Source organism: Dendrobates tinctorius, unplaced genomic scaffold (genome assembly GCF_039654945.1).
Source record: "Dendrobates tinctorius isolate UK_male_01 unplaced genomic scaffold, ASM3965494v1 ptg000155l, whole genome shotgun sequence".
Lineage (NCBI taxonomy): Eukaryota > Metazoa > Chordata > Amphibia > Anura > Dendrobatidae > Dendrobates > Dendrobates tinctorius.
Window position 1 is genome coordinate 12,181,014 of NW_027361822.1, and position 26,153 is coordinate 12,207,166.

The 26,153-nt window shown below is 43.0% G+C and overlaps 2 protein-coding genes across 3 annotated transcripts in view; one reads left to right on the forward strand and one right to left on the reverse strand.

The window, feature by feature from the left end:
- LOC141051007 (uncharacterized) overlaps window positions 1–26,153 on the reverse strand; it is an 850,460-nt gene that overhangs the window by 533,929 nt on the left and 290,378 nt on the right. The gene's annotated exons all lie outside the window — the stretch shown is intronic.
- LOC141051013 (uncharacterized) overlaps window positions 1–26,153 on the forward strand; it is a 63,846-nt gene that overhangs the window by 18,517 nt on the left and 19,176 nt on the right. For both annotated transcript variants that reach the window (XM_073547792.1, XM_073547793.1), the window contains exon 8: window positions 23,524–23,642. In XM_073547792.1, coding sequence (XP_073403893.1) covers window positions 23,524–23,642 — 119 coding nt within the window. The remainder of the gene's footprint in view (window positions 1–23,523; window positions 23,643–26,153) is intronic.

Genomic DNA, 26,153 nt, shown 5'->3' on the forward strand with positions numbered 1-26,153 from the left:
ATACACAGCACCGCAGCCCCCCTCCTTGCACACCCGCCGGAGAGACCGATGACCCACGGACAGTCCCGCAGCCCCCCACAAGGCCCCACCAGACCCCCCCCCGACAGCCCGGTGACCCCGGCACAGGCCCCGCACAGACTCCTGACAGCCCAATGAGCCATGTTAACCCCCCGCACAGACCTCTGGACAGCCTGATGAGCCCCGCAGACCCCCGCACACACACATAGCTCACACACAGATACACGCCCAGTCACAACCCACACACCATACACGCACAGTCACCGCCCACACTCCGCCCTCATTCTTCCCCCCCTCCCGATCTGCAGCGTTTCATCTGCAGCAAAGCCGCGGATCTTTTTGAGACCTACGGTTTTGCTGCAGGTCAATGCAAGTCAATGGGTGCAGTAACGCTGCAGATCCGCCCAAAGAATTTGCATGCGGCGGAAATGAACCCACAGCGTTTCCGCAGCATGTGCACAGCGTTTTTCAAATTCCATTGACTTTATTGGTACTGTACAACGCAGCAGAATCTGCTGCGGACCCGCAGGGCCAAATCCGGTGCGGATCCGCGGTAGAATCCGCAATGTGTGCACCTAGCCTTAAGAGAAAAATCAGACAAACTGAAAATTTTGCAGTGGTCCCTTAAGTTTTACCAGAGAGATAGAAATGAGCATAGCATAAATATCCCTATATACCGATACTTATACTTCCCTTTTCTTGATATTGGGTCTAAGCCAGCCTTCTCCACCTGGTACTTCTAAAGCTCTGAACTTGCTTCAAAGCCATTGCATTTTCATTACACGAACAGTCTACTGTTGTGAACTCATTTTCTGGTCTGCCTTTGGTTTCTGGTGAGGGGACTATTTGTGCTGGCAGAGGAGTTGTGAGTTCTCTTTCCGGGCTCCCTCTGGTGGTGGCAGGAGGTAATGAAGCTGATCTACTTAACAGAGACCTGCCACCTGATAATGAGGACGACGATTAGACATCTGGAGTCTCAGACTGGATTTAAGACAGCTGACTCCCTATTCCCATGCTGGTGATTTTTTCCTGCTTCCTGAGGTCTTAGTTTCCAGCTCAGTTCCTGTCTTCTCAAGCTAAGTTTTCTCTGCTAATGTTCACATTTGATTTGGTTTTGTCTATTGTGTTTTTGTGTGGTCAGCCAGCCCCGGTATCACCGCGTCCGTAACGACCCGCCCTATTAAACTGTCCCATTAGTTAACCCCTTTAGCGAACCCCTTAAAAAATAAATATAAAATACGAAGCAAAAAATAATGATTTATTATCGTACCACCGAACAAAAAGTGCGATAACGCGCGATCAAAAAGACGCATATAAATATCCATGGTACCGCTGAAAACGTCATCTTGTTCCGCAAAAAACGAGCCACCATACAGCATCATCCACAAAAAAATAAAAAAGTTATAGCTCGCAGAATAAAGCGATGCAAAAATAATTATTTTTTATATAAAATAGTTTTCATTGCATAAAACCGACAAAACATAAAAAAAACCTAAATGAAGTATCGCTGTAACCGTACTGACCCGAAGAATAAAACTGCTTTATCAATTTTACCGCAGGCGGAACGGTGTAAACACACCCCCCCAAAAGAAATTCATGAAACGCTGGTTTTTGTTCATTCTGCGTCCCAAAAATCAGAGTAAAAAGCGAGCAAAAAATGTCACGTGCCCGAAAATGGTACCAATAAAAACGTCAACTCGTCCCGCAAAGAATAAGACCTCACATGACTCGGTGGGTCAAAATAAGGAAAAATTATGGGTCTCAAAATGTGGTGATGCAAAAACTATTTTTACAATAAAAAGCGTCTTTTAGCGTGCGACAGCTGCCAAACATAAAAACCCGCCATAAATAGTAAATCAAACCCCCCGTTATCACCCCCTTAGTTAGGGAAAAATAATAAAACTAAAAGAAAATGTATTTATTTCTATTTTCCCATTAGGGTTAGGGCTAGGGTTAGGGCTGAGATTAGGGTTAGGGTTGGAGTTATAATTGGGGGTTTCCACTGTTTGGGCACATCAGGTGCTCTCCAAATGCAACATGGCGTCTGATCTCAATTCCAGCTAATTCTGCGTTGAAAAAGTCAAATGGTGCTCCTTCCCTTCCAAGCTCTGCCATGCGCCCGAACAGTGTTTTACCCCCACATATGGGGTATCTGCATACTCAGGATAAATTGCAAAACAACTTTTGGGGTCCAATTTCTCCTGTTACCCTTAGAAAAATAAAAAATTGGGAGCAAAAATGTAATTTTTGTGGAAAAAAATTTTTTTATTTTCACGCCCAGGCGTTATAAACTTCTGTGAAGCACTTGGGGGTTCAAAGTACTCACCACACATCTAGATAAGTTCCTTAGGGGGGTCTAGTTTCCAAAATGGGGTCATTTGTGGAGGGTTTCCACTGTTTAGGTACATTAGGGGCTCTCCAAAGGCAACATGACACCTGCAGATCTTTCCATCAAAGTCTGCATTCCAAAACGTCACTACTTCCCTTCCGAGCCCCGACCTGTGCCCATACAGTAGTTTTCTCCCACATGTGAGCGATCAACGTACTCAGGACAAATTGGACAACAACTTTTGGGGTCCAATTTCTCCTTGTACCCTTGGGAAAATAAAAAAATTGACTAAATGATCATGTTTGTGGAAAAAATACTATTTTTTTTATTTTCACGCCGGGCGTTATAAACTTCTGTGAAGCACTGGGGGGTTCAAAGTGCTTACCACACATCTAGATAAGTCCCTTGGGGGGGTCTAGTTTCCAAAATGGTGTCATTTGTGGGGGGTTTCTACTGTTTTGGTACATCAGGGACTTTCCAAACTCGACATGGTGTCAGATCTCAATTCCAGCCAAAAACGTCAAATGGCGCTGCTTCCCTTCCAAGCTCTGCCATGCGCCCAAATAGTGGTTTACCCCCACATGTGGGGTATCAGCGCACTCAGGACAAATTGCCCAATAACTTTTAGGGTCTGGTTACCCTTGGAAAAATAAGACTTGAGGGTGAAAAGATCATTTTTGTGGAAAAAATATGATTTTTTAATTGTACCGCTGTACGTTATAAACTTCTGTGAAGCCCTTGTGGGTTCAAAGTTCTCACCACATATCTAGATAAGTTCCATAGGGGGTCTAGTTTCCAAAATGGGGTCACTTGTGGGGGGTTTCCACTGTTTAGGTACATAAGGGGCTCTCCAAACGCGACATGGCGTCCGATCTGAATTCCAGCCAATTTTGCATTGAAAAAGTCAAACCGCGCTCCTTCCCTTCTGAGGTCTGCCATGCACCGAAACAGTGGTTCCCCCCATATATAAGGTATCAGCGAACTCAGGAGAAATTGCGCAATAACTTTTGCAGTCCAATTTTTCCTGTTACCCTTGGTAAAATAAAAAAAAAAATTGAACCTGAAGTATTTTTTTGTGAAAAAAAGTTAAATGTTCATTTTTTTTTAAATATTCAAAAAATTCCTGTGACGCACCTAAAGGGTTAGTAAACTTCTTGAATGTGGTTTTGAGCACCTTGAGGGGTGCAGTTTTTAGAATGGTGTCACTTTTGGGTATTTTCTATCATATAGACCCCTCAAAGTGGCTTTAAATGTGATGTGGTCCGTAAAAATAAAATGGTGTTGCAAAAATGAGAAATCACTGGTCAGTTTTTAACCCTTATAACTTCCTAACAAAAAGAAATTTTGGTTCCAAAATTGTGCTGATGTAAAGTAAACATGTGGGAATCCAGAAATTTACTGGATTCACAGGTTGCAGACTCTGCAACCATACGGTTTAAATGAAATATCTGACATCTTTAAATAATTTTGGTGCTCTGCATATTTGTCTGCTAAGAATTAGAGTAGTATTGGCATCTGATAATTGTGTGATGTCCATGCTATAACATTACAGCAAGGGAATGATCATATCGCTAACATATAAAGAGATACAATCGGCGGCATTTTACTATTATTGGAATAGTTGGCTGGTGCCTTGAAAAGGAACTGACAGCTCTGGAGATGTGGAGCCTTTGGCTGAGAGAACAGAAAAGTTTCTTGAGTGCAGAGCATGGGTCTGCTGTGCAGGATCGAATCCGCATAGGAGTACATACATTAATTAATATATGATCATCTGCCTGAAATATAAGGAAAGTAAAAGTATAATATGTTGAATGAAGGGTTAATACTGAAAGGAAAATATAAGTGCAGTTATATAAGAGATTTGTGAATGTTGTTCTGCTAATTGATATGATGTACCAAGAATTTTAGACTTTTATTGAGTATAATCATAATTTTATTATAATGTTTTACATTTTTTCTAGTGTGAAGTTTTACATATGTGGGTTTTTATATAAGTGTGTTTTATAGATGAATTTTAGTGATTTTTGTGATTTTACATTATGTTGATAGTTATGTGTGAATTTTTTTTAAGTGCAATGAGCACCTACCTCACTTCCTGGGGGAGTTAGTATATAAGGAGAATGGAATGTGATGCCAGTGTAACTTTGCTCCTGAGGAAGTGTACAGTGTGTACACGAAACGCGTAGAGTTTTTGGAATAAAAAGAAAGTTATAATCACTGCTTGGTCCTTGGATTAACTCCTTGTGAACTTTGGACTGGAACAGCGCGATCCTGAAAGCCGGACTTCTCTCCTTCCTATATATGCATAACAAGGGATTAGCAATACTGAACAGACTGACATAAGCTGTGGCATATGGAACGGGGTTCAGCACCGGTCCCAGCAGGGAACAATGCTGAACCCACACAGCAAAGCAGAAAGCAGAGTAAGGCAAAACTGGATCAAATGCAAAAGATTCCAGCAAACAAATAACTTATCTGAGATTGACTTCTGTCAACCCGACCAGCTCCACTACCTGCAGCAACCACCAGAGGGAGCCCAAACTCAGAAGTCAGGTCAAGAGTGTTCACAACAGTACCCCCCCCCTTGAGGAGGGGTCACCGAACCCTCATCCAAGCCACCAGGCCGAACTGGATGGACCCGGTGAAAGGCGCGAACCAATCTCTTGGCATGAATGTCAGAAGCAGACACTCAAGAATTATCCTCCTGACCATAGCCTTTCCACTTGACCAAGTACTGGAGTCTCCGTCTAGTCAGACGAGAATCCAATACCTTCTCTACCTCATACTCCAGATTACCCTTAACCAGTACAGGATCAGGGGGAGCTACTGGCTCCACAAACCTTTTCAACAAAGATTTATAAAAAATGTTGTGAATCTTAAACATTCCCGGAAGAGCCAAATGGGAAGAAACGGTATTAAGGATTTCCAAAATCTTATAAGGTCCAATGAACCTTGGCTTGAAAATGAGACCCAGTCGTCCTGATCAGCAGATATAAAACATCTCAAATAGGTTTCCAAAGTCTGGTTTGTTCTCTCAGTTTGCCCATTGGTCTGAGGGTGAAATGCAGAGGAGAAAGACAACTTAATTCCCAGTTTAGTACAAAAAGCTCTCCAAAATCTGGAAACAAACTGGACTCCTCTGTCAGACACAATGTTCTCAGGAATACCGTTCAAACGAACCACCTGTTGTAAAACCAAGGGCACCAACTCAGAAGAAGATGGCAACTTTGGGAGTGGTACAAGATGGACCATCTTAGAAAATCTATCACAGATCACCCAGATAACCGTCATTCTCTGAGAGACCGGGAGATCAGAAATAAAATCCATTGATTTATGGGTCCATGGCCTCCTGGGAACCGGCAGGGGCATTAACAAACCACTAGAATGAGAACAGGGTTTGGACCGAGAACAAGTCCCACAGGACTGCACAAAATTCCTGACATCTCGAGATAAGGCAGGCCACCAAAAAGACCAACTCACCAAATCTCTGGTACCAAAAATACCAGGATGAACAGCTAACGCGGAGCAATGAATTTCATACATTACTCTTCTCCTCCACTGGTCAGGGACATACAATTTCCCCATAGGGCATCGTTCAGGTTTGTCCTCCTGAAATTCCTCCAGGGCAAGTCTCAAATTGGGAGAACTGGCAAAAAGAACCACACCTTCATTTAGAATGGTAGTAGGCTCGGTCACATCAAGAAAATCCGCAAAGAAACTCCTAGAGAGGGCGTCCGCCTTAACATTCTTGCTACCCGGAAGAAAGGAGACCACAAAATTAAAATGCGTGAAAAACAAGGTCCACCTAGCCTGTCTAGGATTCAATCGTTTGGCTGATTCGAGATAGATCAAGTTCTTGTGGTCGGTGAGGACCACAACTTGATGTCTGTCTCCCTCCAACCAATGTCTCCACTCTTCAAATGCCCACTTCATAGCCAACAATTCCCATTTCCCCACATCTTAGTTACGTTCAGATGGGGAAAATTTTCAAGAATAGAAGGCACAGGGATTCATCTTAGAGGTTACAGGATCTTTTTGAGACAAAACGGCTCCTACGCCAATCTCAGAAGCATCTATCTTCACCTGAAATGGGAGTGAAACATCAGGTTGCCGTAAGGCAGGAGCAGCAGTGAATCTCCGCTTAAGCTCCTGAAACGCCGAGACTACCTCTGGAGACCAATTCATCACATCAACTCCCTTTTTGGTCAAGTCAGTCAGTGGTTTAACAATACCAGAAAAATTACTTATGAATTTACGGTAGAAATTAGCAAAACCCAAAAACATCTGGAGAGCCTTCAAAGAAGTGGGCTGAACCCAATCATAAATGGCCTGGACCTTGGCCAGGTCCATTTTAATAGAAGGGGACAAAATGAATCCCAAAAACGAAAACTTTTGTACGCCAAAGAGACATTTCGATCCCTTAACGTACAAAGCATTTTCACTCAAAATCCGGAACACAGTCCGAACATGTTCCACATGAGAATCCCAGTCACTGGAAAAAATCAAGATATTGTCCAAATAAACTATCAAAAATGTATCCACAAAGTCCCGGAAAATATCGTTCATGAAAGATTGGAAGACGGAAAGGGCATTAGTGAACACAAAAGGTATCACTAGGAACTCAAAATGTCCCTCGGGTATTAAGCGCTGTCTTCCATTCATCACGTGCTTGATGCGAATAAGATTATAAGCCCCCCTAAGGTCACGCTTGGTAAACCAACTAGTACCTTTAACTCTGGAAAATAAGTCAGAAATCAGGGGTAATGGATACTGATATTTAACAGTGATTTTATTAAGTAGACGATAGTCAGTACATTGCCTTAATGAGCCATCTTTCTTGGCCACAAAAAAACCCAGCACCTAAAGGTGAAGAGGATGGTCTGATATGACCCTTCTCCAATGACTCCTTTATATAAGATCGCATAGCATCATGTTCAGGTACAGAAAAGCCGACCCTTAGGAAATTTACAACCCGGCACTAACTCGATCGCGCAATCATATGAGGAGGCAAAGATGCGGACTTACTCTCACTTAATACATCGGAAAAATCGGCCAAATAGTCAGGAACGTCTTGAGACTGGGGAGAGGGGGAGAAAACAGGAGTGTCACTAAAGAACACATTGACAACCCCAACTAACCACGGACACAGATTTCCAATCCAAAACAGAATTATGGGTTTGCAACCAAGGAAAATCCAGTACAATAATGTCATGTAAATTATGCCACAATAAAAATTTGCAATTCTCTTGGTGGTTCGGGGCTACCCGCATTATCACCTGGGTCCAAAACTTGGGTTTATTCTTTGCCAAAGGGGTATCATCAATATCCTTTAAAGGAATAGTAGTCCACAAGGGTACCATGGGAAAACCACAACGTTTGGCAGTCAAAATCCATCAGGTTCAGGGCTGCTACTAAATCAACAAAAGCCTTAGCAGAAAATGAAGATAAGGAACAGATGAAGGAAACCGCCAAAAGGAATTTAGGCTGTACACTAGGGTGACCGGATCTCATATGGGGGGAAAAAATGTTGGAATCTTGTCCATCTGGACCCCACAAAACGATTCCCCTTTCCAGATATTGAGATAGCCAAAATTTGAGCTCGATCAAACGACGTTAACCCGTGCCGCTCGTCGCTCAAAGTGTGAAAAAATCCAAATTGAGGTTTTTTAAGATTTAGGTATTTTGCATAGTCTGTTAGACTATAAAGAATGTGACAACAACATTGCAGAAATAGCCCTGACCAAATTTTCGAACCATTTGTGGTATTTGAATGCAGAGTTGGTGGGATTATCGTTTTTTGATCCCACCATTACAGACAATGAAAAGTTGTTAATGGCTAATAAATTGCTCAGTAGCACAGATGAACCATCAGAGCACGCTAACTTACATGAGTTGATAATTTTACATAGTTATCTAATCTATTCCAGAGCTTTTGTTAAAGTAGTTTTTGAAACGTCAGAATATAATGCTCGGCATTTGCTTACAACTTGCAGGACATATTGCTTTTGTTCTTCATCTTTTGTCAGAAGGTCGTTAAAGTCAGTTACTTCCTACCTCTTTTAATTTTTCTTTCCTAACTTTTGGCTTTACAACCCTAGCGTGCTCTGATGGTTCATCTGTGCTACTGAGCAATTTATTAGCCATTAACAACTTTTCATTGTCTGTAATGGTGGGATCAAAAAACGATAATCCCACCAACTCTGTATTCAAATACCAAAAATGGTTCGAAAATTTGGTCAGGGCTATTTCTGCAATGTTGTTGTCACATTCTTTATAGTCTAACAGACTATGCAAAATACCTAAATCTTAAAAAACCTCAATTTGGATTTTTTCAAACTTTGAGCGACGAGCGGCATGGGTTAACGTCGTTTGATCGAGCTCAAATTTTGGCTATCTCAATATCTGGAAAGGGGAATCGTTTTGTGGGGTCCAGACGGACAAAATTCCGACATCGATTTTTTGCGGTCACCCTGCTGTACACTGCCCACAGCAAATGAGTGAGCAAAACGTTTTTCCCGCTTAGGGCAGACAGAAATAATATAAGAGGCATCCCCACATAAGAAGCATAACTTATTACGCCTTCTAAACTCTTGACGTTGTGCCCTAGACAAAACCCTATCACATTGCATGGGCGCAGAAGTTTGTTCGAAAGGCAGCAAAACTATGCGAGAGGCTCGCATAGTTTTACGTTCACGTAAACGTCGATCAATTTGAATGGCTAATGACATAGTCGTCAAGACCAGAGGCAGAGGAAACAAGAAATCCCACCATAACATCTTTTACGGTCTCTGCCAGACCTTTCCGAAAAAGAGCTGCTAGGGCGTCATCGTTCCATTTAGTAAGGACCGCCCACTTTCGCAATTTTTTGACAATATAACTCAGCCGCTTCCTGACCCTGGTTCAATGCCAATAAAGTTTTCTCAGCTTGATCAATAACATTAGGTTCATCATACAACAACCCCAGAGCTTGAAAAAACGCATCCACATTAGCCAGAATAGGATCTCCAGGTGTCAGAGAAAAAGCCCAGTCCTTGGGGTCGCCGCGCAACAGGGAGATGACAATTTTAACCCGCTGCACCGAGATCCCCGAGGAATTAGGTTTCAAGGCAAAAAATAGTTTACAATTATTCTTAAAGTTCAAAAATTTGGACCGATCCCCAGAAAATACATCAGGAATAGGGATTTTTGGTTCTACAGCAGACGATTGAGCGAGATAGGCAGAAATTCCCCGAACTTCAGCAGCGAACTGCTCAACACGATCGGACAATTGCTTTGTCTCCATTAAAGAAAAATCCTTCTACGGCCCCCAGAGAAAAAGAGGAAAAAATATATAAAAAATTCTGACACTTTTTTTTTTTTTTTTTTTTTACAATTTTTCCCTTCTTTAGAGTACCCTAAAATCTACAATTTTTGCTGATGATTCTGTTATGATTAGGTCACCGAGGAGGATAGCTGGGAAATAAGCTAGGCAACCAGAACACCGGAAAGGTTGGTAACTTAGCGGATTGCAGACCCCTAAACCTAACAACACAACTAGAATTAGCCGTGGGACGTACCTACGATGCCCTAGACGCCTCGGCACAGCCAAAGAGTTAACTAAGCCTAAAGCAAGAAAGGGTAAAGCTGAACTGCCCTGGAGCAGAGCCCCAAAGGAATGGATAGCCCCCAAACATATATTGCCGGTGACACAAGATGAGGCACAAACACAGGTAGAAAGTAGAGTAAGCAAATGATGAGGCCCAAACTGTCCTAAAAAATCCAACACGTCTGATATGCAAAAATACTGAGGCTACACGACCTCTACCCCACTAGGCCAGCATTCTGGTGTGAAATGGAAGCAAAACCAAAGATACTGCTATAACAGGGGATTAGCAATATTGAACAGACTGACATAAGCTGTGGCACATGGAACGGGGTCTAGCACCGGTCGTAGCAGGGAACAATGCTAAACCCACACAGCAAAGCGGAAAGCGGAGAAAGGCAAAACTGGATCAAATGCAAAAGATTCCAGCAAACAAATAACTTATCTGAACAATGCAGGACCAAGCAGGGGACAAGTTAACTTCAAGATGCACAGGAAGAATACCAAATCACCAGTAGCAACAGAGGGACGCTTGCCCACTTAAATCTTCCCAGTCTGTAACACCTGACTTCCACTCATCGTCTTCAGGTGATGGACTTCTGTCAACCCGACCAGCTCCACTACCTGCAGCAACCACCAGAGGGAGCCCAAACTCAGAAGTCAGGTCAAGAGAGTTCACAACACACATCCTCAGGTGAGTGCAGGAGGCGTCCCTTCCCCCATTCCCTATCAACAGGGCCCACCATTGTTATTGTTTCCCTGGTGTTCTCTGGTTTGTTTTGCTGTTTGGTGATTGACCAACCGTTGGGTCGTGTCACACTTGTCAGTCACTCCGTGATATTAACACCGACCGCACGTTTTTTTTTCTGGTGAGCCATGGCTCAGATGCAGGCCTTTTCCCAACTGCTCCAGACTCTCACTGATGAGTTCAAGGTGCTGCGTGGTGAGGTGGTGCAGCAGTTAACGGGGATTTTGGCCTCGGCTCAGTTGTAGGCTCATCCGGAACCCACACTATCTCTCCCTGATCAGTTCTCTGGAGGGAGAGATAAGAATGTAGTGTTTAAGAAGGCCTGTAATTTATACTTCAGACTCCGCCCCCATTCATCAGGGAGTGAGGAGCAGCATGTGGGGATTATAGTCTCCCTTCTCAAGGGTGATCTCCAGTCCTGAGCCTTCTCCCTGCCGACAGATTCACCATCTTTAGGGTCGGTGGAGGGGATTTTTGCGGCATTGGCGCTTGTGTATGGGGATCCTGATGGCGTCTCCCTGGCGGAATCCTGTCTCCGTAAAATAAAGCAGGGGGGCCGCCGGCTGAGGAGTACTGCTCAGGGTTCAGGAGGTGTGCCACTGACACACAGTGGAATGACCCTTCCCTTAGGAGCCATTTTAATTAGGGTCTGTCCCCAAGGTTGCAGGATACTCTTGTGCAGTGCTCCGCCCTCAGGTCGTTGGAGGCCACCATGACCATTGCCATCTGGGTGCATAGACACTTGAGGGAGAGGCATACACCAAATGTGCCCCCTGTTGTCCTTGCTAGGGAGAAGGACACACCTGAGCAGGCAGACAAACCCATGCAGGTGGGAGGAGTTGGTTCCCAAACGGTGTTGCCTGCGGTTCACCATGGTGTGGGGGCATGTTTTTTCTGTGGGCAGACTGGTCATTTTATTGGGGTCTGCCCAACTCGTGCCAAAGTAGTACCATCTAAGAAGCCGCGTCTCCCTGGTCGTGTGAAGGGAGGCGACCAGGGAGTGTATATTGCCTCCATTTTTTTCCACTCAGTGTACCTTATCTGCTGAAGTTGTGATTGGGGGGGTAACTGAGAGTATACCGGTGCTTGTGGACAGTGGAGCAGGTGTCAATCTGGTGGATGCTCACTTTGTCCATATGCATGGCCTGAGGTGTAGGACGCTGGCAAAACCCCTAAGCGTCCAGACCATTGACTCTGTGACACTCAGCCAGGGGAGGGTGACCCAAGTCGTAGGTGATATACACCTGCGTATAGGGACTCCTCATGAAGAGTCCCTGTCATGCTACGTCTTGGGGGGAATGCCAGCACCCATTGTTTTAGACCTCCCTTGGTTGAAAAGACACAACCCAGTCATAGATTGGTGGTCCAGGGAAGTAGTCAGCTGGGATCAGTTGTGTGAGGGCTGCTGCCCGGGGGATACTGTCTGCCGTCTTTCTACAGCCGTCCCCTTCGTCTCCGGTGTGGGCAGTAGAGGTGCTGCCAGGGAGTAGGGGCAAGACTCAACCCTCACCACAGAGTCCTCTTGGGAGGAGGGGTCAGGGGAGGGTGGTGGTTCCCTCTGTGTATAGTGGGGGTTTGAGTGTGGTGACACAGGGGGACCCCTCTGTTGTCAGTTCCTCAAAGAGTATGCCATCTAGTGGCAGACCTGCGTGGCAATAAACGATCAGGTCCGGACCTGTGTGTGGATGAGTATATGTGGGTGTCCACCAAAAACATCCGGTGGAAGGGTGCTACTGGGGTCTGGAGTTCCAGGGTTATCGGGCCGTAGTGTCAGGTGACTGCTGAGGTGAACTCTGGTGGATCGAGGCATCCTCACCATAGGTTGTTTTCTGGTGAGGTCCGGTGTTGAGGGTCTGGTGGCCCTACATTGAAAGGGGGGCACTGTTGTGAGTTCATTCTCTGGTTCACCTTCCAGACTCCCTCTGGTGGTGACAGGAGGTGGCGGGGCTGATTTGATCGGTGGAGATCTGCCACCTGAGAATGAGGATGACGATTGGATCTCAGGGGTCTCAGATTGGATTTAAGACAGCCGACGCCCTGTTCAGTTGCTGGTGATTCCTTCTGGCTTGTCAGCTCTTAGTTTTCAGCTCTGTTCCAGTCATCTAAAGCTAAGTTTTTCTGCTAATGTTCACACTTGATTTTGTTGGTCTATTCAGTTTTTTGGTGTGGTCTGCCAGCCCCTGCTGGGGGTTGTGCTGAATTTCCACTCTTATTTATCAGTATTTTGCCAATTGGCATTTTGTCTTACTAGTTCGGTCTCTTTTTGCTCTGTCTCAGAATATTTCAGAGTGCTGATATAGTGGGAGAAGTCTAGTGACTTCAGGGTTAATTTTGTTATCAGAAGTGTTGGACATGATTTTTGTAGGGTTTTTTGCAGGTTGCAGACAGTGTCTTTCCTTTCCTCTCTAGTTAGTTTGGGCCCCATCCTTTGCTCAGCCTATTTTCTTGCCTGTGTTTGTGCCTTCATCTTGTTTCACCGTCAATACATGTGTGGGGGCTATCTATTCCTTTGGGGTCTGCTCTGGGGCAGTTTTCCCTTTTCTTGCTTTAGGCTTATTTAGTCTTCCGGCAGTGACGAGGCGTCTAGGAACATCCACGGCTACTGCTAGTTGTTATGGTAAGATCAGGGATCTGCAATCTGCATAGTTACCAACCTCTCTGATTTTCTGTGACTTAGCTTGTTTTGCTTTTTTCTCCTCGGTGACCCATTCATAACAGGGCACTGTCATGATCCATTTTTTGGATCTGTGGCAGATCTGGCTTCTCAGATTAAAACTTTTTTTCCTTTCAGGCCATCAGGGGTTAATGTCAGTTTTTTCCCGCTGGCATACTGGTGTAATTGCATTGCTGCTGGATAGGCTGATGTGGCTGGTGACCACTCCCACCATCCTTCAAGAGTTCACCTGATGCATCAGCTGACAGTCGGTGTTAGAGGATTCTACAGTGACCAAATTGGATGAAGGAGCTGGCTGTGTACAGTGCTGCTTTGCTGAGTTTGCTGATCTGGTGTCTTTCATGTTCACCATGACTAAGGCACATTAACCAATACGCGTTGGTTTTCCAGTTGTGGACCACTATGGTATGCGACATGTTGGACTTTTAAACTGTGTAAATAAAATGTCGTCTTTTTTGCAAGCTAAACATTCCCAAATCCTGTAACCATTCCTCATGGGACATGGATTACAGACCGGTCACCATTCTGGTCGCTGTTCTCTGAACTTGCTCCAGTTTGTTGATGTCTTTTTTAAAATGTGGTGCCCAAAACTGGACACAGTATTCCAGATGAGGCCTGACCAAGGAGGAGTTGAGGGCAATAATGACTTCATGTGATCTAGACTGTATGCTTCTGTCTTCTACATCCCAGAATTGTATTTGCTTTTTGCTGCTGCATCACACTCTTGACTCATGTTCAGTTCATGATCTATTAGTATACCAAAGTATTTTTCAAATTTTCTGTTGCTTAGCCCTATTCCTCCCATCCTGTATATGCTTTTTTCATTTTTATTGCCGATATGTAGTACTTTGCATTTTTCCCTGTTATAAACCATTCTGTTAGTTGCTGCCCACTGCTCCAATTTATTTATATCTTTTTGAATCCTCTCTTTCTCTTCTCTAGTATTAGCTATCCCTCCTAGCTTTGTGTCATCAGCAAATTTAATCAGTTTACCCTCAATTCCTTCATCTAAATCGTTGATAAAGATGTTAAACAATACAGAGCCCTGTGGTACCCCACTTGAGACATTCGTCCAACTGGATGTGCAGCCATTTACGACCACTCTTTGGGTCCGATCACTAAGTCAGTTATGAATCCACCTAACAGTTGCCTTGTCCATTCCACACTTAGTCATTTTTTTCAATAAGGATTGTGTGAGATACTTTGTAAAATGCTTTGCTTAAGTCAATATATACTATATCTACAGCATTTCCCTGATCCACCCAGTCAGTGATCCTGTCATAAAAGGAAATTAAGTTAGTCTGACATGACTTATTAGTTACAAACCCATGCTGGCTCTGATTAATCACTTCATTCTTATCCAGGTACTTGCATACATGTTGTTTAATAATTTGTTCAAAGATCTTTCCTGGTATAGAAGTCAGACTCACCTGCCTATAGTTCCCTGGGTCCACCTTCTTTCCCTTTTTGAAGATAGGAACAACATTTGCTGTTCTCCAGTCTTCTGGGACTTCTCCTGTTCTCCAAGAATTTTTAAAGCTTATGGAGAGTGGTTCAAAAATTTCTTCTGCTATCTCCTTCAGTACTCTGGGGTATAATTCATCTGAACCTGGTGACTTGAATTCTTTTATATTAGCTAAGTATTCCGTCACTATCTTTCTGTTTATAGATATCCTGGATTACCGTATTTTTCGCTTTATAAGTCGCATCCCAAATTTTGAGGAGAAAAAAATAAAAAAATTTGTTTTTAATAAAATGGTGGTGCTTCTTATAATCCATGCATCTTCTTATTGCTTACTGGGGGTGGTGGCTGGGGTGAAGCGGGGTCCCATTGTCGCTGCTAGAGGAGGCAGGAGTGTAGGGCGAGATGAGGGGGTGTCCAATGTGCAGTTGCTGCCCGGGGTGTCTGCTGCTGCTGCCAGAGGTCTCTGCTGCTGAGGCTGCCAGGAGTCTCTGCTGCTGCTACCGCCAGGGGTCTCTGCTGCCCGCCGCCGCTGCCCAGGGTGTCCGAGGCCGCCACTGCCTTGGATTTCGGCAGCTGCTTCCCGCCGCTGCGGCCCGGGATGTCCACCGCTGCGGGGGCTCTGTCGACATTTCTTGAAAGACCAGAGCCCCCTGGAAGTTCCGTAGTTTCAGCCTGTGCGGGTGGACTCCAGTAAAATGGCCGCCGACGCATGCGCAGATGGAGATCTCGGGAGATGAGATCTCAGCACTGAAATCTCATCTCCAGAAATTTTCATCTGCGCTTGCGCTGCCTCCCGGCGGCCATGTTACTGGAGTCCACCACACAGGAGGAAACCACAGAACTGCCGGGGCCTCTGGCCTTTCATGAAACGTCAGCAGAGTCCCCCCACAGCGGCGGACATCCCGGGCAGCAGACGCGGACATCTCAGGCAGCGGCGGCAGCGGACACCCCCTCATCCCAGCCTGTAGCTATGGGACGGGTAAGCGGAAACCGGTATATTCGCATTGTAAGACGCACCCCCATTTCCCCCCCAAATTTTGGGGAAAAAAGTTTGTCTTACAAAGCGAAAAATAGAGTATTTTATTCCTTTAATAGGACAGTAAAGATCAGTTGATGTTACATTTCCTTTCTGAGAGAAAACAGATGCAGTATAGGAATTTAAAAGTTTGGCTTTCTCAATATCCTTTCTTACCATTCCATCATTTTCATCCAGTAAAAATCCTATAGCATCTTTGACTTTTCTTTTCCTCTTTACATATCTCATAAATAATTTTATTTCTTTTGACGTCTCTTGCAAGCCTTAATTCATTGTCAGCTTTAACTAATCTGATTTGTGCCCCGCAGGTTCTGAAGACAGCATTATAATCTTCTTTAGATATGCCTCCCTGTTTCCATTTGATAAACATTTATTTCTTCCTTTTTAGAATGTGCTTAAGTTCTGTGTTCATCCATCCTGGTTTCCTTAAATGCTTCCTTTTCTTTCCTCATTTTAAAATTGTTAATGACTGTGCTTTGAGAATCTCATTTTTCAAGATTTTCCACCCTTCCTGTTACAGGAAAGATGTATATCTTTGTACCGTGTTAGCCAGTAGATAGAAAAATATTCAGAATTGAGAGTCCTCAGAGGTTGATGCCTTTTAATGGCTAACTGAAAAGATGGTAAGACATTGCAAGCTTTCGAGACTACTCAGGTCTCTTCATCAGGCGTTGACTAATACAAAATCTGAAGAGTCACATATTTATGCACAGCACAGAAAAAATGCAATAGATAAGACAAGTGACGTGAAGCAGAACTATCATTATGGGAGAGGGAAAAGCATAAATATTGGACCATTTCATAGATAAGGAGTCTGGATGTTTCATTGTCCTCTGATTGGGGTCTCCTAATGTGTTGTGATGCCCCCACAAGGTCTTAGGAGCAAATTCCTTAATTGATGTAAAAAGCTATAAATCCATGCGACACATTCATTCCAGCATTGAGAGTGTCAAAAGTCATCATGAGCTTGTACTCACAGACTCTTCTGTCTCTCTGAGATGTGAAGTTACTTTTCCATACCAGTAACTTCATATCCATGGTGTTGTGATCAGGCGTACAAAAATGTTTTGCCACAAGTAGATCCATTCTTTTTTCTCTTATTGTGTGGCGATGAGTAGTCCCAATTCACATCAGGACTACAAGATCCCAGGTACTTTCAGCTGCATCACAGCCTCACAATACATTTGTACATTGTTCCCAGCCACCACAACTTTTCGAGGCGGGCCATCCCTGCCCTGCGCACACATGTGGCATGCCAAATCAGTGGCAAGGTCCACATGACCACCGATACGTAGACCAGTAAGCATGGCTGGGGACTTTACATCTCCCTAACTGCCCACTGTGTAAATGTAGTGGTGGCTGTGCCTGAGGTGGAAGACATTCTAGGACATATCCCACCACCAAGGATTGCCTGACGTTCCTCTGCCCATGTTGCCTCTTCCTGCTCCGCTTCCTTCACTGCCTCCTCATCTAGTCACAGTAAGAACTGATACAGATACAGATCAAAGAAAATGGATTTTAAGAGTATGGGAAAACTCAAAATGCTGAAACAGAGCAAATTGGGTTGAAACATTTGGTACTCAAGCCCCAAAGAGACAAACCATTTACCGCATTCTTGACAAATTCTATGCCACTGGCTCAATCCTTAATGCTCCAAAAACTGGTCGACCCAAAACAGCCTGTACAGAAAATAAACAACTTGTTGCTGAAATGTTTGTTCAGAGTCCAAAAAAGTCCACCAGAAGAGTCTCTTTAGAATTGGGAATTTCACGAGCTTCCATCATGCGAATCCTGAAATCTATTGGGTGGAAGGAAAGCTTATCGTCCACGTCTAATTCATAGTTTATTGGAGGATGATCCAGACAGGCAGCTGCAATTTAGAGAGATCATGCTTAACAAAATTGAAGAAAATCCAGTAATTTGAGATAAAATTATGTGGAGTGATGAATCTTCTTTCAAATTATTTGGCCATATTAACAGACATAATTGTATTTACTGGTATAATGAAAACATACATTTAACATTGGAGCAACAACTAAATGAGCCTGGTGTCAATGTTTGGGGTGGTATTTCAAGTTTTGGTGTTTTTGGACTATTTTTTTATATGGAACAGTCACAGGAGATAAGTATCTCGAAATTCTAATGAATCAAGTTGATCCCCAGTTACAGCAACAGCCTAATTCAAATGACCTTTATTTCCAACAAGATGAGGCCCCTCCACATTATTCAAGAGTAGTCTGCGAGTATCTTGATGAAACATTTCCTAATAAATGGATTGGCTGAAGAGGCCCACTTGATTGGCCGGCACGTTCACCAGACTTGACCCCATTGGATTTTTTCTTTTGGGGAGTATTCAAGGACAAAGTTAAGCTCGAAAACCAAAAAGTGTTAGTGATTTGAAAAATTACATAAGAGATGCATTTCAAGAAATTAATACCCAAAGAGCAAAGAGATTTGTGTAAAAATGTTTGTCGAAGCGTAAGAGGCAGACTTCAGAGCTGTGCAAATTGTGATGGAAAACAGTTTGAGCACCTGCGTTGATAAAATGTAAAGGCTTTTGTATTATTGTTCAGAATAAAATTTAATTGTCAATGTTATGCTTGTGTTAGTAAATATAATCTCTATATATAAAACTGTATGTGTGTGTGTGTGTGTATCACCAACCAATCACGAAGCATCTTTCATTTCACCAGAGCGGTTCAAAAGAAGCTGAGCTGTGATTGGTTGCTATAAGCAACAGCTTTCTTTGCAACCAATCACTAAGCATCTCTCATTTCACCAGAGCTGGTTAAAAGAAGCTAAGCTGTGATTGGTTGCTATGAGCAAGTTTTCCCACTTGACAACACCTCAGCAGACATTGACATGGTGGGAGAAATCTAGCATCCCCGGGAACATAAGCTCCCAGCCATTGTCTGTCCCCCCAAAAAGGAGCAGAGAGCGCATGACAGAAATGAATCCCCGTTCCCATATACCCATCACACATCCTCCATCCAATAGGCACATCTTCCCTCTTAAAGGGATCATTGGTATGGAAGTCAGAGCAAATCTATCCAGCACTGTGGTTCTGACCCCAGGGTCTCTTAAAGGGATCTCTGGTATGGAAGTCAGGGCAAATCCATCCAGTGCTTTGGTTCTGACCCCAGGCCTCTCTTAAATGGATCTGCTGTATGGAAGTCAGGGCAATTGCCTTCAAATGCTCTGGTAATGACCCCAGGCTCTCTTAAAGGGATCTCCTGTATGGAAGTTAGGGCAAATCCCTCAGCGCTCTGATTCTGACCCCAGGGTTCTATTGAAAGGGATCATTGGTATGCAAGTCAGGGAAAATCCACTCAGCGCTCTGGTTCTGACACCAGGCCCCTCTTAAAGGGATCTCCGGTATGGAAGTGAGGGCAAATCCACTCTGCCCTTTGGTACTGACCCCAGGCCTCTCTTAAAGGGATCTCCGGTATGGAAGTCAGGGCAAATCCACTCAGCGCTCTGGTTGTGACCCCAGGCTGATGGGATGATGTGGGATATTAAGTGGTAGTAGTCCGGTGGCTCTGGCTGACAGGATGATGTGGGATATTAGGGGTAGTAGTCAGGCGGCTGTGACGGGATGATGTGGGTTATTAAGTGGTAGTAGTCCGGTGGCTCTGGCTGACAGGATGATGTGGGATATTAGGGGTAGTAGTCCGGTGGCTCTGGCTGACGGGATGATGTGGGATATTAGGCTTAGTAGTTCGGTGGCTCTGGCTGATGGGATGTTGTGGGATATTAGGGGTAATAGGCCTGTAGCTCTGGCTGACGGGATGATGTGGGATATTAGGGGTAGTAGTCCGGTGGCTCTGGCTGACGGGATGATGTGGGATATTAGGGGTAGTAGTCCGGTAGCTCTGGCTGACGGGATGATGTGGGATATTAGGAGTAGTAGTCTGGTAGCTCTGGTTGACAGGATGATGTGGGATGTTTTAGTGAATGTGGCTATGCGGAGTGGGCGGGGCTCTACACTCAGAGAGAGATATATATATATTCATTATAATTTGTTATAACTAACCGTAGTTAGTTACTATGCCCGGGCAGCGCCGGGCTCTTCAGCTAGTTTTATATATAAATCAAAATAAATGTTATTATTTTCTATCCACCTACTTTTGGATCACCCTGTGTGTATGTATGTGTATGTGTGTATATACAGTGGGGAAAAAAAGTATTTAGTCAGTCAGCAATAGTGCAAGTTCCACCACTTAAAAAGATGAGAGGCGTCTGTAATTTACATCATAGGTAGACCTCAACTATGGGAGACAAACTGAGAAAAAAAAATCCAGAAAATCACATTGTCTGTTTTTTTTTCATTTTATTTGCATATTATGGTGGAAAATAAGTATTTGGTCAGAAACAAAATTTCATCTCAATACTTTGTGATATATCCTTTGTTGGCAATGACAGAGGTCAAACATTTTCTGTAAGTCTTCACAAGGTTGCCACACACTGTTGTTGGTATGTTGGCCCATTCCTCCATGCAGATCTCCTCTAGAGCAGTGATGTTTTTGGCTTTTCGCTTGGCAACACGGACTTTCAACTCCCTCCAAAGGTTTTCTATAGGGTTGAGATCTGGAGACTGGCTAGGCCACTCCAGGACCTTGAAATGCTTCTTACGAAGCCACTCCTTCGTTGCCCTGGCGGTGTGCTTTGGATCATTGTCATGTTGAAAGACCCAGCCACGTTTCATCTTCAATGCCCTTGCTGATGGAAGGAGGTTTGCACTCAAAATCTCACGATACATGGCCCCATTCATTCTTTCATGTACCCGGATCAGTCGTCCTGGCCCCTTTGCAGAGAAACAGCCCCAAAGCATGATATTTCCACCACCATGCTTTACAGTAGGTATGGTGTTTGATGGATGCAACTCAGTATTCTTTTTCCTCCAAACACGACAAGTTGTGTTTCTACCAAACAGTTCCAGTTTGGTTTCATCAGACCATAGGACATTCTCCCAAAACTCCTCTGGATCATCCAAATGCTCTCTAGCAAACTTCAGACGGGCCCGGACATGTACAGGCTTAAGCAGTGGGACACATCTGGCACTGCAGGATATGAGTCCATGGTGGCGTAGTGTGTTACTTATGGTAGGCCTTGTTACATTGGTCCCAGCTCTCTGCAGTTCATTCACTAGGTCCCCCCGCGTGGTTCTGGGATTTTTGCTCACCGTTCTTGTGATCATTCTGACCCCACGGGGTGGGATTTTGCGTGGCGCACCAGATCGAGGGAGATTATCAGTGGTCTTGTATGTCTTCCATTTTCTAATTATTGCTCCCACAGTTGACTTCTTCACTCCAAGCTGGTTGGCTATTGCAGATTCAGTCTTCCCAGCCTGGTGCAGGGCTACAATTTTGTTTCTGGTGTCCTTTGACAGCTCTTTGGTCTTCACCATAGTGGAGTTTGGAGTCAGACTGTTTGAGGGTGTGCACAGGTGTCTTTTTATACTGATAACAAGTTTAAACAGGTGCCATTACTACAGGTAATGAGTGGAGGAAAGAGGAGACTCTTAAAGAAGAAGTTACAGGTCTGTGAGAGCCAGAAATCTTGATTGCTTGTTTCTGACCAAATACTTATTTTCCACCATAATATGCAAATAAAATGAAAAAAAACCAGACAATGTGATTTTCTGGATTTTTTTTTTCTCAGTTTGTCTCCCATAGTTGAGGTCTACCTGTGATGTAAATTACAGACGCCTCTCATCTTTTTAAGTGGTGGAACTTGCACTATTGCTGACTGACTAAATACTTTTTTTCCCCACTGTATATATATATATATATATATATATAATATATATATATATATAATATATATATATATAATATATATATATATAATATATTATATGCACACATATACATATATATATATATATATTATTCTATATAATGTGCTGCAACACACAATTTTTTTTTTTTTTTTTTTTTTTTTTTTTTTTAAAGGAGTTTTCAGTTTAAATTATACTTAATCTATCTGCCGTCCATAATGGGAGCTTACTCCATCCTTTAATTTTAGTCTCTAGGTAGGAGAAAAGTGGCATTACATTTAGCTGCATGTATTCGGTCACAGGCCTAGACACCACGACCACCCAATTATGTGATGGTTGATTTTTTTTATAGTGGCGCCTGTGCCTCCGATCTAGAAGGTGCCATTATATTTGTAGGTAACAAACTGGACTTTGACCAATTAATTTGGAGTTCAGGCAGGGAACCAACGTGATGTAGACAGTCCATAATGTGTTAGAGTGACATATCAAGGTCCACAAGGTAAAGGAGTGTATCATCTGCATGCAAACTGACTTTCTCGCTCATTGAGGGTTCATCTAAAGTGAGTACTGCAGGGTCCTTCCTTAGATGTATTGCCAGGGGGTTCGATCGATAATGCAAATAATACTAGTGATAAAGGGCAGCCTTGCCTCTGGTGCCACATTGTAGCTGAAAGGGTCCTGAGGTCCACCTGGTCACCATTACCAAGGAGTTTGCTTCAGTGTAGAGAAGGCATACTCCCATGAAATTAAACGTTTCTCCAAACCCAAATCTGAAAGTGCACGGAACAAGAAACAAAGCTCAATCGAGTCGAATGCTTTGGAGAAATCACAGTACAAAATTGCATTGGACCTCACATTATAATGAGGCCCTTGAGGGTTTATATAAACTCTACATATTTTAAGGCATTCCACCAAAAAGCGTGTAGGGGAAGTGGCACCATCGCATGGTATGTTTATTAAATTCATTACGTCAATGTAATATGTACTATGGTTTTCACATCTATGCTCCATTGTTCTATCCAATGTGTATTGCAGGCAGCCGTAATTTTGAGGGTTATAGGAATATCGTCAATGCACTAAATGATTTTTACCAGCCTCTGGATGCAAGTTTCATTTATGTTGGTACTTATTTTTGTATTTTCAATTTTTGACTACATTGTATTAGCATTACATCTTGCCTGCCATCTGGTGGTGCCCCTTACTTTCTTTGGCTCATCACCTTGCACTATATTGGCACTTTTTTTTACGTATTGATTGTCTTTTAAATTATTTCTAATAAAGTATTGTATTTTTATTGTTCATCTTACGCCTATCCGTAGCGTAGAACAGCTTTTTATACAGTCCTGTTTGGATGCTAGAAAACTTTCTGTCACACTGGACCATAAAATTTGTTTTTTGATTATTATTAGCATCATTCGCTAGGGATTCAATGTATACTTTTGTATTTAAGGGTCTTTGAGCAACCAGGCATCTAAAGCCCATTTGGCCAGGGAGTTTTATTGAACGAATCATTGATCCTAACCGCCTAGGTAATATTTTGTCCAAAATTTTAATATCAGATTTGAGTTGGAAATTTGGCTATAAAAATCACAGTCTGTGGTCCTTACCATGCTGGCAGTGCACATGCTTGACCTCTGCTACATTCATTTCCTCTATGGCTTCACTCAGGACTTTCTGGCATTTCTATGAAGAATTAATGGATCTTCGGTCAAGCGTTCGACCTGCTGCTCCACTTTTTATCGGGGATAAAGGTGCCATCAGAAATTCTTCTGATCAACCCAGGTCCCAATGGTTGTACTTCCACTGATCAGTATGTTTTCACCTATCCTTTGGATAGGTGATAAATTGTTTGAACCGAACAACCCTTTTAATACAGGTCATGTTTTTGGCAGATGACTGTTATAGGAGATTACAAGAACATTGGATATCTTTCAAAGCAGAAGATGGCGGCATAACACAAAATACATATGAAGAGCAAAGCAAAGATCTATCATCTGAATATTTTAAACAGGTACTATCAAAGACTTTTAAGCAAACTAAAAATCACAAAAGGGATGATAAAGCACAACCAGCTCACCCTGTAAAGAAACCATATTCATTTTCAGAATGTAGGAAATGTTTTAACCAGAAATAATTTTTTTGTTACACATCAGAGAATTCACACAGGGGAGAAGCCATATTCATGCCCAGAATGTGTGGGAAATATGTTCATCACAAATCACGTCTTATGAGAACCCTTTCAGCAATAAGAGTGCTCTTGTTCTCCATCACAAAATTCATACTGGATATAAGCCATTTTCATATTCACATTGTGTAAATAGTTTTAAAGCAGAATTCACACGTGTTGTTAGACATCAGAGAAGTCACACAAGGAAGAAACCAGAGCTCAGAAAGCTAACTCCGTCCACCCCACAGGTTTCTTTGTACATTGTCTTTTGACAGTAAGCTGCTTATCAGAGGAGGGGCGTACTCTGACGAGGGCTCCACTGTAGCCCCAGCAGTGACAATCAGCTGATGATAAAACCTTCATTGTTTGGAAAAAACAGCACACAGCCTAGTATGGGACACCTCCCTGAAATCTGTTTCCTCTGCTACATTATGATGTCCTCAGATTACGTATCAAATACCTCCCAGCAGATTCCCATCAAGGCAAATTCTTGTTGCATATCAGAGAATTTATACATGGTTGAAGTTAGTTTTAATTTTAGGATATGGGAAACATTTTAACTTTCTAATATCGCATAACAGAGAATTCAAACAAATAAGCCATTTTCATGTTCTGTATATATGGGAAACATTATAGCACTAAATCATATTTTATTATACATCAGAGATCTCACACAGGGAGGAAGCCATATTCATGATCAGAATGTGGAAAGTGTTTTACAAAGAAGTAAACTGGATACACATCAGAGAATTCACACAGGAGAGAAGCCATATTCATGCCGAGGATGTGGGAATTCGGTTTGACTGTTTAGGTAGCCTGAATAGTCTGATACTGCAGTATGTTGTTCAATATGTTGTTGGTTACCTCTGGCTTCAATTTGTTGGCTGTGTTTACATTATTGAAGTCAAAACATGTTCAGAGACTCCTAGGAGAACTCGCAATGTTCTTCCAATATTTTCACGCAATTTGAGGCTTTCTAAAGTGTGAATTTATTCATTGCAAATCAAAATTTTGAGGAAAATTCTCCAAATGTTACTGGTAGTGACATCATAGTAACATAATAACATAGTTATTAAGGTTGAATAAGTCCATCTAGTTCAACCCATATCCTATCCTAACCTGCCCTAATAATAATAAATAATAATAATAATTTTATTTCTATAGCGCCAACATATTCCGCAGCTCTTTACATTATAGAAGGGACTTTTACAGACAATAGACATTACTGCATAACAATAAACACATAGATCAAAGCAGATACCAAGAGGAGTTAGGCCCTGCTCGCAAGCTTACAATCTATAAAGAAAAAAGACACGAAAGGTGGATGGTAACATTTGCTTTTATTGTTTGGACCATCCCTAGTGTAAGAATCGGGTGTTCCTGTTGCTGCATGAACCAGTTAACAGTCTAAATTTGTAACAGTACAGACACAGAGGGCTATTAAATGCATAAAGCATGCGAGAACATGATGCGAGGAACTTGGTTATGGTAACAAATTTTGAATGAGCCACACAGGGATATTTAGGTTAATGCTTTGAGGCACAAGGCCAACCTGAACAAATGTGTTTTTAGGGCACACTTAAAACTGTGGTGATTGATCACATTACCCTGGGTAGTGCATTCCAAAGAATTGGCGCAGCACGTGAAAAGTATTGGAGACGGGAGTGGGAGGTTCTGATTATTGAGGATGTTAACCTCCGGTCATTAGCAGAACGGAGGGCACGGGTAGGGTGGTAGTCTGAGACAAGGGAGGACATGTAGGGTGGTGCTGAGCCATGGAGTGCTTTGTGGGTGAGGGTAATAAATTTATACTGAATTCTGGAGTGGATGGGTAACCAGTGCAATGACTGGCACAAGGTAGAGGCATCGATATAACGATTGGTGAGAAATGTGATTCTGGCTGCAGCATTCAGGACAGTTTGGAGAGGGGAGAGTTTTGTAAGAGGGAGATCGATTAGTAGAGAGTTACAATAGTTCAGACGAGAATGAATATGAGAAACCGTAAGAATTTTTGCAGAGTCGTAAGTAAGAAAAGGTTGAATTCTAGAAATGTTTTTGAGTTGCAGATAACAAGAGTAAGCCAGTGATCGGATGTGGGGGGGTGAATGAAAACTCGGAATCAAGTATGACACCAAGACAGCGGGCATGTTGCTGGGGAGTAATGGTGGAACCACACATGGAAATGGCAATGTCGGGCATAGGTAGGTTAGTAGACGGAGGAAACACGAGGAGTTCAGTTTTTGACAGATTCAGTTTCAGATAGAGGGAGGACATTATGTTAGAGACAGCGGTAAGACAATCATTGTTTTCCAAAAAGGCAGGCTTGATATCAGGAGAAGTGTATAATTGGGTGTC